Source organism: Cynara cardunculus, assembly GCF_001531365.2.
Source record: "Cynara cardunculus var. scolymus isolate 2C chromosome LG 2, CcrdV1, whole genome shotgun sequence".
Lineage (NCBI taxonomy): Eukaryota > Viridiplantae > Streptophyta > Magnoliopsida > Asterales > Asteraceae > Cynara > Cynara cardunculus.
In genome coordinates this window covers 6,806,636-6,822,442 of record NC_037529.1, presented here as the reverse complement: position 1 = coordinate 6,822,442, position 15,807 = coordinate 6,806,636, and the positions used below count along the sequence as shown (strand labels likewise).

At 35.9% G+C, this 15,807-nt stretch overlaps 4 protein-coding genes across 7 annotated transcripts; 2 read left to right on the top strand and 2 right to left on the bottom strand.

Annotated features, from left to right (window-relative positions):
• Positions 1 to 891: 891 nt before the first annotated feature.
• LOC112506524 (histone H2A) lies at positions 892 to 1,861 on the top strand. The gene is made up of 2 exons (XM_025110637.1): positions 892 to 1,158; positions 1,457 to 1,861. Exons 1-2 carry the CDS (start codon positions 949 to 951, stop codon positions 1,691 to 1,693), a joined length of 447 nt encoding a protein of 148 aa, XP_024966405.1. The 5' UTR covers positions 892 to 948; the 3' UTR covers positions 1,694 to 1,861.
• A 65-nt stretch (positions 1,862 to 1,926) lies between these two features.
• Positions 1,927 to 5,598, bottom strand: LOC112506525 (small RNA-binding protein 11, chloroplastic-like). 2 transcript variants are annotated; one of them, XM_025110638.1, is made up of 5 exons: positions 5,461 to 5,598; positions 4,643 to 4,729; positions 4,497 to 4,565; positions 4,315 to 4,421; positions 1,927 to 2,116 (listed from the first exon to the last, which is right to left on the bottom strand). In XM_025110638.1, the coding sequence occupies exons 2-5, from the start codon at positions 4,680 to 4,682 to the stop codon at positions 2,051 to 2,053; spliced, it is 282 nt and encodes a 93-aa protein (XP_024966406.1). In that variant the 5' UTR covers positions 4,683 to 4,729; positions 5,461 to 5,598; the 3' UTR covers positions 1,927 to 2,050. The 2 variants fall into 2 exon arrangements, with proteins under 2 accessions (XP_024966406.1, XP_024966407.1); XM_025110639.1 differs by lacking the exon at positions 1,927 to 2,116 and adding an exon at positions 2,542 to 2,589.
• A 2,733-nt stretch (positions 5,599 to 8,331) lies between these two features.
• On the bottom strand, positions 8,332 to 8,844 carry LOC112507343 (probable histone H2B.1). 3 transcript variants are annotated; one of them, XM_025111895.1, is made up of 2 exons: positions 8,779 to 8,844; positions 8,332 to 8,724 (listed from the first exon to the last, which is right to left on the bottom strand). In XM_025111895.1, exons 1-2 carry the CDS (start codon positions 8,842 to 8,844, stop codon positions 8,398 to 8,400), a joined length of 393 nt encoding a protein of 130 aa, XP_024967663.1. In that variant the 3' UTR covers positions 8,332 to 8,397. The 3 variants fall into 3 exon arrangements, with proteins under 3 accessions (XP_024967663.1, XP_024967660.1, XP_024967659.1); XM_025111892.1 differs by having other exon boundaries at positions 8,332 to 8,754; positions 8,803 to 8,844; XM_025111891.1 differs by having other exon boundaries at positions 8,332 to 8,844.
• A 2,648-nt stretch (positions 8,845 to 11,492) lies between these two features.
• On the top strand, positions 11,493 to 14,656 carry LOC112507229 (NADH dehydrogenase [ubiquinone] 1 alpha subcomplex subunit 2-like). The gene is made up of 3 exons (XM_025111706.1): positions 11,493 to 11,677; positions 11,791 to 11,897; positions 14,272 to 14,656. Exons 1-3 carry the CDS (start codon positions 11,592 to 11,594, stop codon positions 14,373 to 14,375), a joined length of 297 nt encoding a protein of 98 aa, XP_024967474.1. The 5' UTR covers positions 11,493 to 11,591; the 3' UTR covers positions 14,376 to 14,656.
• The last annotated feature ends 1,151 nt before the right edge of the window (positions 14,657 to 15,807 follow it).

The window sequence follows — 15,807 nt, the reverse complement described above, 5'->3', positions numbered from 1 at the left end:
AGGTACGAGTATAAATGCCGCTAAGAGATCAGCAGTAAGAAGATGGTTAAATACTTTGTATCACAAAAATGTATATAAAGATCCCGATCGTTTGAAAGTGAATCCTTATAGATTGTGCCCATAAAGTATCCACAAAGTCACCACTTTCACCAATCGAAGACTTGTCGATCAAACTAATTAGATTTAAGGAAATCTTATTTCTATTAGTATTGAGAGAATGCTCATATCTTTATCAAATCTTCTTACATCACTCAAGTCGTATTCCAGAGTTTGTCCATCTCTAGGCTAAGACCTAATATTAACATTTTAAAGTGATCGTCTTGTACGCGTTGAGTTAAAGCTTCAACTTCAATAACCATTGTATTGTGCGAGTATCCTTCTGGTCTATTAAAATCAAAATGTATCTCATTACATTGCGTGAGTATCCTTCTGATCCATCAAAACACAAAACTCATTATTTTCAGCTTTTCAAAATTTCAGCGACAATACATTATAGTAGCAAACTGTTAAGGTTTTAATTTTTATTTCCGATATGAAGAAATGCAATGTTTATTTCAAAAAAGAAATCAATGAATACCCATTTTTGTTAATTAAAAAATAATCAAAAATTTTAAAAATATATATAATTTTTTAAACTGAAAACGTGACAAAATTGAATTTGAAAAAAGAAACATGAAAAGGAAAACAACCATCAGGCGGGAAGGATAAAAATTCTCAAAAATTCACGCGAAACTCAAAAATTTCACGAGCTTTCTCATTGGTCCATTCCATTTCACACGGATCACGACAGAACAAAACGCTACCGTTGATTAATCCCAATCAGACGGCCCAAACCCATCTCATTTCACAGACCCGATCCTCCCCCACTAATCCATGTTATATAAACAACTCACCGGTGACCGAAGTAAATCACCAATCACTTGTCAACAAACATAGCGAAAGAGAGAAATGGAAACTACCGGAAAAGCGAAGAAGGGTGCCGGAGGCCGGAAAGGAGGCGGTCCAAGGAAGAAGGCGGTGACTCGTTCCATCAGAGCTGGTCTGCAGTTCCCTGTCGGTAGGATTGGCCGTTACCTTAAGAACGGACGCTATGCTAAACGTGTCGGAACTGGTGCTCCGGTTTACCTCGCCGCCGTTCTTGAATACCTTGCTGCTGAAGTAAGTTTATCTGTTAATTCCGTTTCTCAATCAATTCTAGTTAAGATCCCCACAGGTTATAATTTAATTCTAGGGTTTCCACGAATTGATTCTTGTACTTGAACCGTTGGAACTTGAAATTTAGGGTTTGTAGGTTTAGTTGATTGATTTTACCAAGCATTTCAGTGGGAATTTTCAACTCGAATTCGAAACTTCTCATCTACAATTCCGATCTTAAATTCGCATCTTTTGCCCTAGACCTTAATTTAGGGTTTTTTAAAAACACAATTTAACTGTGTTTTTGTTTGTTTGGCTATAGGTTTTGGAATTGGCAGGAAATGCAGCAAGAGATAACAAGAAGAACAGAATAATCCCAAGACATGTTTTATTGGCGATTAGGAATGACGATGAGCTTGGAAAACTGTTGGCTGGAGTTACCATTGCACATGGAGGTGTTCTTCCCAACATAAACCCAGTTCTGTTACCAAAGAAGACAGCTGCAAAAGAGCCTAAATCTCCATCAAAAGCTACCAAATCTCCAAAGAAAGCTGATTAGCTTACTTTAATAATGAATGATGTTGTTCATCTGTGTCTGTAATTGTAGTTAAATTGAAAAATGGAATTTAGTTTTTCTAACCATTGGGTCTGTTTTAGATGGTCATGATATATTTCTTGGCTTGGTGTGACATCAGTTTCAATGCGAGAAACCTCTTGTTTCTATCTACTTGCTTCTTCACCATTCATGATTATTGTGGGTTGAACCTCTCTTTTGGTGGTTATTCATTAATGAATAATGTGATTTAATATTAATGATGAATAATATTCATTATCCAAAATGAACCTGCGCTTTGTAGTCATTAAAAGCAACTGAAACCACGTATCAAGAAAATGATGTTTACACTTGGGAATGGTGTCATCCTCCTCTGATGTTTCTTTCTGTCTTGGCAACTTCAACAAAAATCAATCTACCATCCACGATCTGCACATCAAACTAGAATTTGTAAACAATAACATCACCAATAATGTATTTGAATCTAGAACTGGCTTAATACAAGTCAAAAGGCAACAAAAATGGATAACCACAAGTCTTTTGAATCTGGAACTAAAATTGTGGCTCCACCAGTTCCCATGGTTATCCCATACTGATTATGCCACTGTCATGAGTACTACCATCTGCTGAGTGCTGACCATCGATCTCACCTACCAAGTTCATAGTTCGCAGGCTTTACTTCTAGCTTTTGAGGCTACCCTCAATCCTTTTTTCATCATCATACTTCTGCACTACTAATACATTGACTTCCTTCTTGCAGTAGATAAATTATACGGCCTCTGATTGAATCATAACGACTTTCTTCAATTTTGAGGGATTAAATTTCTTGTAACATCTCCTTCACTGAGCCATCTTGTTATAGAGCAAAAGAATTCTCACATAAGGATCCCTCCACCGTCAATCTGAATTATCTCAAAATCATCAGTTTAAGTTCATCCCATCTCATCCTTAAAAGAGGTCTAAGGGATCATATGGACGCTTATCCCTATATTTACTCCTACCACTTTATTCGTACATGGAGTCAGGAGGAAATAACCCAACACCTTACGGCACGAGATGGTAGCCATGCACCACCTGTGTCCGCATCTCAAATTAAAGCTATGAAATAAGTAGCCGTTAAATCAAAATTGGTACTGGCATGAAACGCATGATTTTCTTATGTTTGTGATAACATGATCATACCTTACGTGCCAAATTGGCTAGTTAAAATGTATGATCCCTTTTGAATGTCACCAGCAGCAATTTGTGCTCCCACTGGAACCAGCAGAGGGGAACACCAAACATTCCATTGAAATATCATTCTGCCCTTAAAACCTAGCCGTTTGTGCTCCCACTAGAACCAGCAGAGGGGAGCAGATTGAAGTGTGAATTTGTTCAACAAGAAATATCATTCTGCCGTCAAAACCTAGCCTTCCAGGTCTGTTCCATTGAAAACCGGAATCTCCAATTTTCTTCCCTTAATTGCACAAATACAACCCCGTCAGGTGAACCTCCTCTGCGTTCTCCCATTCTCTGCCTTGGTGTAATTACCTTGTTTTCTGTTCAGCATGGTGTTTAATTATTCGATTTGTTTCTCGTCCCCTCCTGCCATTTGTTTAAACACTCTTTAAGTGCTTCATCATCATTTGGACATTTTGTTTAAACACTCTACCTGAACTGCGCTTATACTCCATTCAATCTTGTCCACGACGCCATCTTACAAGTCATCACCATGATCTCAACATACCAATTTTATGCCCATCAAAATTCTCAACCAAAATTGTATTGCCATTTGAAATTTGTACAAAAGAACCCAACTTTCGAGAGACTGGTTCTCTCCCCCGACTTTCCTCTATGTTCTTGAACATTCATAGCCCCACTGCTTCCCCCCACCCTTTCTTATTTATACCCCTCACTACAAACATAACAAAAGCACTGACACAACACATTTTATTCTTTACTACCCAAACTACCCTTATTGCATGCATTAAATTCCCACTTATAGAACTTTACGGGCCTGCTAGATCATCGAATTCCCACTTACATATTTTGAGAGTAGGTATCTAGGCATCAAACTCTAACCAGAAAGATAAGATTGTTTCAAATCTATGTTTCAGCATATTGAGCAATATTTAATACCTTTGTTTGAGGCTTGAGCTTGGACTTACAAAAAGAGCTGAATTTCCCCCTTGTTCCATTCATCTAGATCATAACTTTTTGGTCTTCCCTTATGGTGTTCGTCACATACTTGATTTGTGAAGATTATCTAATACCAATTTATGCTAAGCAACAGGCTGGTAGATGATAAGATTAAGATGCATAACAATCAAGTATTTCTTTCATTACGATTAAGATTTGGAAGTTATTGGTTTCAAAATTTAATCTTCCATACAAATTTCTTTCATTTACATCATTTTCTTTTTTCTACAGTTCCCTTTATAGGTTCATCATCATAACCCCCTTAAATGGAACAATAATGATGCATTTATTTCTTCGCATTATATAAATGCAGCGCATGGAATGAGAATGTTAAATGACCAAAACCAATAAACCCTAGAGTTCAATCTTGAAATCACAAACTCAAATGGGTTTTTGAACTATTTCAATTCATACCCAGAAATATAGATAACCTAAAAGATCGAGAATACCTTCCCATTCATAGCTTTCAACGCATTCTGGGCATCAACATCTGATTCAAATGTAACAAAACCAAACCCCTTAGGCCTCTGAGTTCTTGGATCGGTAACAAGTCTAGCTGCATTTTAATTGAAACCATCTTAGCATGAAATAATTCAAAGTCACCTAAAAAATAATAAAATTTAAGATATACCTTCAGTGATTTCACCGAATGGGGAAAACAACCTCTTCAAGTCCTTATGTGTAGTGTAAAACGACAATCCTACGTAACACAATCTTCAATTACTCACAAAGAAAGGGGGAAAACTACGTCTCTAAAGATGGAGGAGGAGAGATTACTGCTCACAAAAAGCTGGGAACCAAGCAGTCTCTTTGCCATTGTGGAACCTGAAACCCACCAAATCCTTTCTGCTATGCTCCCTCAGGCTGAGGTAAGGTAAAAAAAACTGGGTGTTAAAAAACAGCAACAAAAAGATCGCAATTGATGTTTGCTAAAACAAACTCTTGGGATAAATTAAACCTCAAAAACGTAATAATGGGAGTTTGATTTTCACACATGTGAGAGGAGAATCCATGAGGGGTTCATTCTGGCCCACAAAAGATGATCAAATGCATCGATTTTTAGGTTAACTGAACCAATTTTTTTCCATTTAATTAATTGAATGGGACAGAAATTAGAATTCAGGTTTTAGTTTAGATTCATGTAACATCCTTACATTTCAAACTTTTAATAAATAAATCATTTTGGTGAAAGTTTGAAGCCTTGAGCGAAAAAGACGATCAAGCAAAGAACCAGGTATGGCTTCTGCCATCTTCCTTTATGACAAGCAAGCAGCAACATTCTATTATTACATGTATATATAGAAATCGAAGTTTTCAAAGCCTCACAACTCACTGAAAATTTGAGGAACACTTACTCACTCATCAAGACATGAGGTTGATGTTCTAGTTCAGGCATTGCAATATCATTATTCATTAATCAGGTAATGAAAATAGCTTGCAATCTATTATATATTTCTGTTGGCGATTAATTTAGTGGATTCATGAATCATATAGATTCATTGGTTGATCGTATTGCAATCTCTATAGCAGGGCTACATGTTTTAAAACCCTAACATAGAAAAACCAGAAGAACTGGTAGAGGATAAATGCAGAACCAGTAGAGGATGCTTGTCGTTGATGCTTCTGATGCTTCGGTGTCGTCGAGGCTAGGGGAGAAATCGCCGTCGTTGCTCGTCGGAGATGTACCACGAGAGAAGAGAACTTTTAGGGTTTCGATCGGGTTTAAAGAAATCTGAAAATGATTTGAATGTGAAAAGCGGGTGAGTTTGCTTTTATAACTGGGTCAAAAGAACCGGGTAGTATCCAGAAAATGGGTCCGCGCGTTTTGCTACTTACGGGATTTGGCAGCCCCAGTCCCTGCACTTCTAATTATTATTCTTTAACCACAATTCTATTTTTCAAATTATTTAAAACATCCCCACACGCACAGCTATGCTAAAATAAAAGTTTTGAAGATTTACTAGTTGTGTACCCAGACAATGCGGCGAAAGTCGTGAATTTTAATAATTTTGAAGTTTCAGTGGTTTTATTAGAGAACATTTAACGATGATATAAGTTACATTTGTTCCTTACATATTAATACAATTTGAATAAATAAAAGTCATAGTTCCAATTACAGTCTATCAGTGAAAAAAAATTGTATGACAGTTTAAAATCCAATATATTTATAATATAACATATTTAAACAACTCTACAAATGTGTTCCATTTACACCAAGAGCAAAGAATCAAGAGATCGAGAGCGAGACCGATAGTTCTAGAGCAATTGAATGGGAGATGAATGAGMGAACTTTTAATAACTTATGGTGAATATCAGTTTGAATCCCACATTGGGGGATGGGGAGAAGACATAAGGGTATGAGAGGATGAAGACATTAGTGAAAGGTGTCAAAAGTATCTTGAGAATATAAAAAGAAAATATAATGATGTGCATTGGTAACTTGTATGATATGTTATTCTAAATATAGATTAAGAGATTTTAAGACTGAATGCATAAAATAGTAGTACTTAATGCATTATAAGTTGTTTTTAAAACTTTTAAGACTTCATGCATAAATGTATAGTACTTTGTCATTAAAATTTGTTTTTAAGACTTTATAAATCTCGTTTATAAGGTAGTATAGATGATACACTTTTGTTCTAACAGTTATGTTATACCGTATGCTAAAATAAATAAAGGAAAAAGAGAGATAAAAGAAATCTCTAAAACTTCATATCTAAGAGAGAGAGAAACAGTTAAATTTCTCACCAGTAGAAAACACTGAAATTAAGTGTTTAGAATGAAAAATAATATTTTATTAAATGTATTTGAATACTTTAATAATATTTTATCTCCTCTCCAAAGTAACATATATTTATTTTAAAGATTAATGTCGATTCCATAGAAAAATGAATTTTATCCACCAAATCGACACAATTGATTTTCGATATGTCAAACCACGTTCACTTTACCTTAGGTGAAACCGCTACTTTGTGGGCTCTTAAAGGTGCACTCGCTTAGAATAATTCTTGGGTTCATTACTTCTCTCATGATCTCGCTTGTTCCATATTTTATTTTCTATACTCGCCAAATCTCTATTAAGCACAGATGGAAATTTCGTGTAATGATTACCACAAGGATGCTATTTGGTTAAACTAATATAATTCATGAAATTTTGTTTTATAGTTTTTAATACAAATATATTTTATCTAACTTGAAAATACAAAATATGTTTCATTCAACATTTAGAGACGGATTGAGCGGGAATAAAATTTCCATTCTCCCAATTTGGTCAAGAATGGAAATTAATGAGATTCGGATGATGGGTCCATTATATTATATTCAACCAGATCACATCTTATTTCTTACCCCTCAATTCCCCAACCAAACACCTCTTAATCATGGGGATGGGTACTTGCCGGTGTTAGGGTCAGGATTCCCCGCGTTGGTGGATGACTGAGAGAAGACGAGGGTATATTTCATAGCCGGAACGGGTTGAGGATGACACTACCCGTTCTAATCTCACCTGAATTATAATTTTTTGTACTTCGTTAATATATATATATATATATATAATACAAGTATATTTGGTTTTAAATACTGGTAATTATTTTAGTCGGACAGGGTCGAAGAAATGGGATGCATTACTCTCTCCATTTCCATCCGAACTCTTAAGAGATTCTCTCACAATGCCCACCCTCAATCGAACTTCATCAAGTTACATTAGGTTCCATATTGATGAGCTTGATAGAAGCTCATAGGACTCGTTTGGTTTATGAAATTTGGTAGGATTTAGAATTGGATTCCATTCTAATCCCGTTTTTGGTTTAAAAGAACATATGGAATCGAAATTCACAAACATTAAATTTAAAAATCACATGGAAATGTTTATTTGGTTCTAATACGAAATTCATATGAAATCACATCAATATAAAACTCATATGTTCTTTTTCGTATTAGATTTCATATGTTCTTTAAACACGACACTAACATATGCTTCTCAAATATTTAATCAATCAACAAGTGTTAAGTCAATCAATAAACTTCTCATTCTTTATATTACACAATCCATCAATTTCTCGTTTTATATTCTACGAATCCACCACATCCTAAATCAACTCATCGATGTTCCTTACATTAAAAAAAGGAAAAAAGTACTCGGAATATGTTCCTCCATAATCAAGCCACCCGGTTGGTTGCAACAACTTCTCTCCGTCATGATCATTATCGAAAAGCATATTTATGTTCTTGAATAGAACAAAAGCCATAAATTCCATTGATTCATACAATAAGAGGAAGGCAATTGAACAAACAAACAGCTAAAGATGGCTGAAAGAAAATTACATATATCATATCACATATATGTTCCCGAATCCACAATTTGAAGCAACCAATTCTAGATCCACAACATCAATTACTAACCCTAATAAAAGTTGAAAATCAGAAAAAGCGATTAACATAACTAATACGAAATCAACGGACGATATTAAAATCTACCCTAACATATATCACGAACACATGAAAACAAGCGATTAGCAAAGAGTATGAATTACTTAAGAGCTTGTGAATTTCGTCACCGCCTTGGTACCTTCTGACACGGCGTGCTTGGCTAATTCACCCGGAAGAACAAGCCTTACAGCGGTTTGTATCTCCCTTGACGTTATTGTTGGCTTCTTGTTGTACCTCGCAAGCCTTGAACTCTCTTGTGCGAGTTTCTCGAAGATATCGTTGATGAAACTGTTCATGATTCCCATCGCTTTGCTCGAGATTCCGATGTCTGGATGAACCTGTTTCAACACCTTGAAGATGTAGATCTTGTATGTCTCGACGCTCTTCTTCGTTCTCTTCTTCTTCTTGTCTCCAGCCGCGGTGCCGACCTCCTTTGGTAACTTTTTCCCGGCCTTTGGTTTCTTCTCGGCCGGTGCCTTCTCAACGGTGGTTGTTTTCTTCTCCTCCGCCGGCTTTTTTTCAGCGGGCTTCTTCTCTGCCTTTGGTGCCATCGATTTCAAGGGGAAATTGAAGATCGGGTTTCTAGGGTTTGAAAATTGGAGAAATTTTTTATCGATTGTCTTGAGGAGAGAAGAAAGTTTCGGGGGGTTCTTACATAGGATAGGCGAGTGGCCTCTTATTGGTTATTATAGTCATCACGTGGATTAGAGACGTGGTGCTCGTTCTTTTGTTGGATGATACTGACGAACAAGCAAAGTTAATGGATGGTCGAGATTATATACTGTAAGTGTTGGGATTATGAGGATGCGCGGCGTTTCTTCCTTTTTAAGAGTAAATTAAAATCATGGTCCCTGTAGTTTGCGGTTTGTTTGATTAAGGTCCCTAAAACGTGTTTATTACACTCCCGATACCTGTTTTATGCAAAAATGCACGCTTCAAGTCCCTCCCTCTAACAAAATAAAAAAAATCCGTTAACCTAGTTAAGTGAGAGGGTATTTTCATCTTTTAGCCTCTTTGTTTTGTCTTTTGTTTTTTATCATATGAACCAAAATTGTATCATATTCTAATATCATGTATACTTTTAAAAATATTATTATTATAATATTATATATATATATATATATATATGTATATTTATATAGTGCAAACATAATATACATAGATTACCATCGTCGGCGTGAAATACTCACCCCCACTCCGGTCAAGCCTCCGTCGAACACCTTTAATGTTGATCATCGTCTCTCTCCCTCCTCCCTCTGATGAGACCCATCCCTCACCTGCAACTTTTTTCTCCCCTATCACTATTTCTTCTTCTCCGACTGAAAAATCGTAGGCACTACACCATCATCTTGTTCACTTTCCTACTGATACAACCCATCGTCTCCTTTTCACCTGTAATGCAACATCTATTGTTGAACTTCTTCACTGTTGGACTCTCTCGCTCACTACTTCTCCCTCTCACCATACACACATATTCAAAGGGACCTTCATCCTTCCTTGAGTTTTTTCAATCTCTAATGGAGATCAAATCACTGTCCCTAACCACATGTTTGCTCTTTCTATACTTTATTCCATGTGCAAAAAATTAAAAACATACACATACACACAGTGTTATACCTGCCTGTTTGCTATTTTTTTTAAAGTTTGATCAACAACCTCTGTCTCTCTCATACACACAAGTAAATTAAGTGACTTGACTAGTGAGCTACAAATAGGGTAACAGTGAGAAAGAAGATGGGGAGCGCGAGGGAGAAAAGGGTGGCCTGGGGGTTCACCATAGAAGGAAGCTGATTGGGGTAAAGGAGGTGGCGTGATGGGAAGGAAAGAAACAGTAGGTATGTGATTCACATAGAAAACAGAGATAAAGACAGTGGGTTTGTTCGGAGATGGAGAATAATTGTATTTGGGGGGATCACAATGATACAGATGCAATATATGTTTTGTATGAGTTAATGTGTGTAAGTGTGTTAAGGTATGTGATGAAAAAGTGACCAATGTGTGTGAGAATGTGGCCTGTGTTTTTGTGTATGTGGCAGAGTTAATGGAGGCCGACAAAATTAGGGGTGGGATGCAACTTGATGAAGAGGAGAGGGTAAGAGGGGAAGTGTTGGGTAGGGTATTAATGATAAAAAGACAAAATCATTTTATTATACAAATCAAGAAAAAGACAAAAAAAGAGGGAAGTACCAAAACACCCCTTAAGTTAACTGGGTTAACAAAGTTTGTTAGAAGGAGGGACTTATGTAACACCCCTAAAGCCCAAAACAATGACATTTGTAACACCCTCCAAAGCCCAAAGCAACGAACTGGCTCAATAACTTCGAATCCAATTTAAAATCATGGTGGAACTTATTAGTAGACCACTACTTGAGACTTATAAAGAGCTAACAATTCTCACTTGCAATCAATGTGGAACGACTTGTTACAAACTCCCCCACTCAAACTCCTTACGTCCTCGTTAGGCCTGTCCGAAATCTTCCTCCTTGTCATCGCCAATGTGGGATTTACCTAAAATGTTACAAACACCCCCTTTCGAGGACTCATCATACCCAATGACGTTTTTCCCACCATCCCGATGGTACAAGGATCGGCTCTGATACCATTTTTAACACCCCCAAAGCCCAAAGCAACATACTGACTCAATAACTTCGAATCCAACTTAAAACCATGGTAGAAGTTATTGGTAACCCACTACTTGGGACTTATAAGGAGCTAACAATTCTCAGTTTCCATCCATATGGAACGAGTTGTTACAAACTCCCCACTTAAACTCCTGACCTTCTCGTATTATATTTTTAAGCATTAGCCACTACTAATTAATGTATTATATTTTTAAAATTCGAATTTATAACATATTATCTGATACGTTTGAAAATTTTACTAAACACTTACCAAGTAAAACATTTACCAGTAAGATTCAATATTATCACTTTGTTTATCATGTAAGATTTTGGTTCATCAAAACGACATCGTCGTATACAAAAATTTACTCGGTAAACATTAACCGGGTAAGAACGATCACCTTCATTTACCTGGTTAGACCCTTGGTCATTGTTATCGCTCTTATCGAGTAAAATTTTCAATCATTATCATATTTATCCGATATAATAACGTAACTTGGTAATCGGATAACTATTGTTCGAATGATTTGAAATATAGTTGGAGGGCCTATTTTGTAATTTACCCTCGTATTAATTTTAACTTGGCTGGAGGCGCACGGCGACCATCTCACAAATCTCAGAAGTGCTGAAAGCCTGCAACACGGCCATTGTTGATTCGATAAGGTCGGAGATAGAAGATGGCATGGAGGGGACAACTATCTAAGAATCTGAAAGAACTTCGAGTTCTCTTTTGTCAAACTTCAGAAGCGAGTTCTTCCACAAGGTATCATTCTAATCAATTGACCTATCTTTTTTATTTCAGATTTCATCGATTTATTTCGAATCGTTTAGCTGTTTGACCTAATTTACATGTTTTCCATTTCTTTCTGGTAATAGGGCGTTCGTTGAGAAGAATTACAAGGAGCTGAAGAAAGCAAACCCTAAGTTACCAATACTGATTCGAGAATGCAGTGGCACCGAGCCTCAACTATGGGCAAGATACGGTGCGAAATCCCCTTTATAATTTTTTCGAATCACTTATATCTGGTGGTTTTAGTTTTAATTGAAATGATCTTCTTTTGATTTATTTTGAGGATCTGATTAGGTCCAGATAATTAGACACTTGGTGTAGGGTTTCACTTTCAGTGTGCCAAGCATTTAACGAGAAAACTAAATCTGGATTTTGGATTTTTGAGGTGACATATGCTGATCAAACTACATTATAACTTTGAATTCTTCATTGATATCCATTCTATGAAAATTGAGAAATATAATACTGTGATGATGACTTGAACAAACAATACCAAAGCAGAAGACATGTAATAAGCTCAGAAAATGTAAGTTTGCATTTGTAAATTGTTGGGTTCAATACTAAAACTAAAAGGGGACATCCTGTTCCTTTTAGCTTCGTTCACTCTCTACCTAGGTTTTGATTTTTGAAGCATATTGGATTTGCTTACAACCTTTTTAGATCATGCGGCCTTACTGCCTGAGCAAGACGTATGGATTGTGTAAGAATAAGGGAGTGCTTCATTGGGGCNGGGATTAGGGGGTGGGGAATCGAAGTGATAATGTAAAAAGTTGTTTGGTATTACATAGTATAATGGGCCCATTACCCAAAAGCTCTACAATTCACATTCTTCATGAAAATTTGGGGGAGGGATGAAAAGTCATTCCCATATCCCATCATTCCTATTCTCATTTCCTAAAATGAACCAAGCGCCCCCTAAAATTAAAAGTCAGATAGCAGCCTTTGGACAAAAAGCCCCAATTTGAATGTAGTGGCAGCTTGGAATTTGTTAAAGTTAACTCTTAAGATTTCTTAATATCACCTGATAAGAAAATGTTGGAACTGCTCAACAAACAATCGGGCAAGTTTGTAATTTAAGCATCTGTTGCATGAAGTATAGCTGTAGATTTTCACTTGCTTTTGTTGAGGGTTGTTGGTTGGTTAAACTATGCTTATTGATTAATAATCTCCTGGTACATGTTAAGCTATTAACCAAGGAAAGTTCAAATATAACAGGCTCGTCAGCACATATAGCTCCTTCCTTCAAGTCTAGGGAACTCACACCCTGAGTCACTGCTTTCACTAAAATACCAATTGAGACTGGGGAACAGACATAAATGACTAAAGTTTACCCATCATAGGTTGGGAGGAACAACTGCCATCAAACAGCATCACTTGCACAATTTAAACATATTCCTTTTTTTATTGCTTTATGTTTCATACTGAAGCTATGTTTAGTTCCCTTTAGCTACCCTTTAGTTTAATTGGAAAAAAACAAGTCTTTTCATGCCATTTGAACATAAGAGAGTCAATAGTTGATCTAACAATTGCTTTAGACATCCTAATGCCTAAGAAACTTCGGTTAAACCATTTGCAAACTGCTTAGTGCGACACCTAACAGATTTCTAATCAAGTACCCTTGTGAAAAACCAAAATGCAACGAAGTTTGTCTTAGTTCCTATTCAGTGTAATGATGATTTTTTTTTACTATCAATTAGTGTAACAAACATTTAATTCTTCCCATTCCATGCTCATGTTACTTGATAAAGAGGTTTTTAGCCTACGTGGGATATGTTGATTTTGATGCCACATTTTTCCACATAATAAAGAATTACAATACAATGACAATATGACATCCATATCATCAAGGAAAATGGGTACGAACTAGGAAGAATTGATTGTTTTGTCAGCTAACTGGGAAAAATTACTGTTATACTAAGTAGAACTAGACAAACTTCATTACATTTTACCCCTTGTAGAACCCCCTTTCCTCAGACTACAGACTGCTGGATGCCTCAAACCCTCATTTGTATTATTCTATAGAAAGTACTGCTTTATTTATGATATGTGATTATGAATCTCATATTTCATCATTACTACATTAGAGATTGTTTTATGCTCGAATTATATTTTCTTATTTTTTATGTTTTGAGCAAAGGCCTGAAAGAAACCTGAATTATTTAGAAGCTCCAATCTTGCTGATGGGTTTGAATACATGACAATCAGTATTAGGATCCAACTGAGAAAGATGACCGAACTAAAGAAAATCCATGCGCACTACTTGACACCTAACACATAATCTAAAAACCAAACTAAACGAAACGAGCCTGGTATATCCCACCTGGTCTCTACCACATGGAGTAGACCGGCACTGTTTCTGTGACGACCTCCATTCGTGCAAAGTGCCCAAAGGAAAAAGGAAAAGAATCAATAGATAAAAAAAAGTTGGGGAAATAGGTAAGAAGAACGTTAAAAAAAGAGAACTTGGATTCAAGAAAGGCAGGTAACGTTAACGCATCATCTATTAATGTTAATTTTTCTTTGGTATCAATCAGTGTTCTTACGTCGTGTTTTTGGTTTATGTACAGACATGGGTGTCGAGAGGGGTATTCGATTGGAAGGGATGACAGAAACACAGATCTCTAAAGCATTGGAGGACCTTGTGAAAGTTGGGGCATCCCTCAAATCCTGAAGCATCTGCCAACCAAATCTGGAGAGCCTCTTGAAAGCAATAAGCCTAATGTCAATGAGAACCACCCTTTTGGTTTAATTAGCAAGTCATCAACATTCCAAAAACCAAACATGAATTTGCATTGTATCAATCACACCCCGGTGGATGATCCAGTGAAGTGGTAGTTTTTGTTTCTGAATGAAATTTATGTTTGAATAAAAATAAAATTACCCATATGTAACATACATTTGCACACTAATTGAAAAAGGCGTTTTATGGTGGTTTTGAACTACCATCTCACCACCTCCGGTTCTTGTAATATCCAACTTTGGGTTTAGTTTTCAATGTAACTTGTAGGATCAAGGCAAATGAAGACGGTTCCCTAATAGAAACCTTATACAAAGCTCTAGATGAAGGTAATATATTCTAAATATATCAATCATCCTTAGATGCATTGGGATATATATACACACACATACAATGTAGGGTTTACATGAGACCAGCATGTTTTCGTGAAATCCGTGAGACATCATTTTTACATTTGAAATTTCATAATAGAGTATTGTGAAGGTAAAAAAATATGAACTTTCACATCAAAAACACTCTGAATGTTACCTTCACAGTGTTTTACTGTGAAGTTTCGAGTGTAAAAAAATGGTCTTATAATTTTCATAGGAACAATATGGCTTCACATGATCTCAAGAGTGTGTGTGTGTATATATATATATATATATATATATATGAGAGTTCAAATGAGAACCTCTGTAATATACGAGAATTCGAGAACAATTGTGGGTCTCAAATCTTTTTAACCAATAATTTAAGTTATATTAAATAAAAATAAATCAATAAAGGTATTAATGTAATTAGTTATTTTTATAATTTTTTATCTTATTTTAATTATAATTGGAATTATCCCATGATTTTAGTATTCATGTGATAATCGCTAGTGATTGGACTGTAATAATCGTGTGATACGTGAAACTAATCAAACCAAACAATGTGCAACCATATTTGGTGATAATCGATACACGACTGGGTTGTGATAATCGTGTGACCTAATCGAATTGAACAAAGTGTAGTGGATTTCTTGTGAAAATCATGTGCTATTCGATTCATATTTGAGTGTGATAATCGTGTGATGCATGAACCCCAATCGAACCAAACAATGTGTAGTCGGATTCTGATAGGAGCTTTTACACCCTCAAACGTGGTAATTAGGACAAAAAAAAAATATACAATTATCCTTGATATCGTCTTTTAAGTAATAAAGTGGTACAAATACCAAGTATCGTCCACATGAATGTTAGTAAAAGCTTAATGAAAGTATAATGAAAGAAATGGTTTCAGATGACGATTTTGAAGACTTTGGTTGATTGTTGAGTTAACAATTGCAAATAACGGAATAAATAAAGGTAGCATGAGTGTAAGACTTGTGGTGAGACATAAACAC

Excerpts from the sequence above, each read along its gene's own strand:
- LOC112507343 (XM_025111891.1), bottom strand. The coding sequence starts at position 8,844 with ATGGCACCAAAGGCAGAGAAGAAGCCCGCTGAAAAAAAGCCGGCGGAG.
- LOC112507229 (XM_025111706.1), top strand. The coding sequence starts at position 11,592 with ATGGCATGGAGGGGACAACTATCTAAGAATCTGAAAGAACTTCGAGTT. Across the intron at positions 11,678-11,790 it reads GAAGCGAGTTCTTCCACAAG|GGCGTTCGTTGAGAAGAATT; the intron begins GTATCATTCTAA and ends TTCTGGTAATAG. Across the intron at positions 11,898-14,271 it reads TCAACTATGGGCAAGATACG|ACATGGGTGTCGAGAGGGGT; the intron begins GTGCGAAATCCC and ends GTTTATGTACAG.
- LOC112506525 (XM_025110638.1), bottom strand. The coding sequence starts at position 4,682 with ATGGCAAAGAGACTGCTTGGTTCCCAGCTTTTTGTGAGCA. Across the intron at positions 4,566-4,642 it reads TTCCCAGCTTTTTGTGAGCA|GATTGTCGTTTTACACTACA; the intron begins GTAATCTCTCCT and ends TGTGTTACGTAG. Across the intron at positions 4,422-4,496 it reads ATTCGGTGAAATCACTGAAG|CTAGACTTGTTACCGATCCA; the intron begins GTATATCTTAAA and ends ATTAAAATGCAG.
- LOC112506524 (XM_025110637.1), top strand. The coding sequence starts at position 949 with ATGGAAACTACCGGAAAAGCGAAGAAGGGTGCCGGAGGCCGGAAAGGA. Across the intron at positions 1,159-1,456 it reads TTGAATACCTTGCTGCTGAA|GTTTTGGAATTGGCAGGAAA; the intron begins GTAAGTTTATCT and ends GTTTGGCTATAG.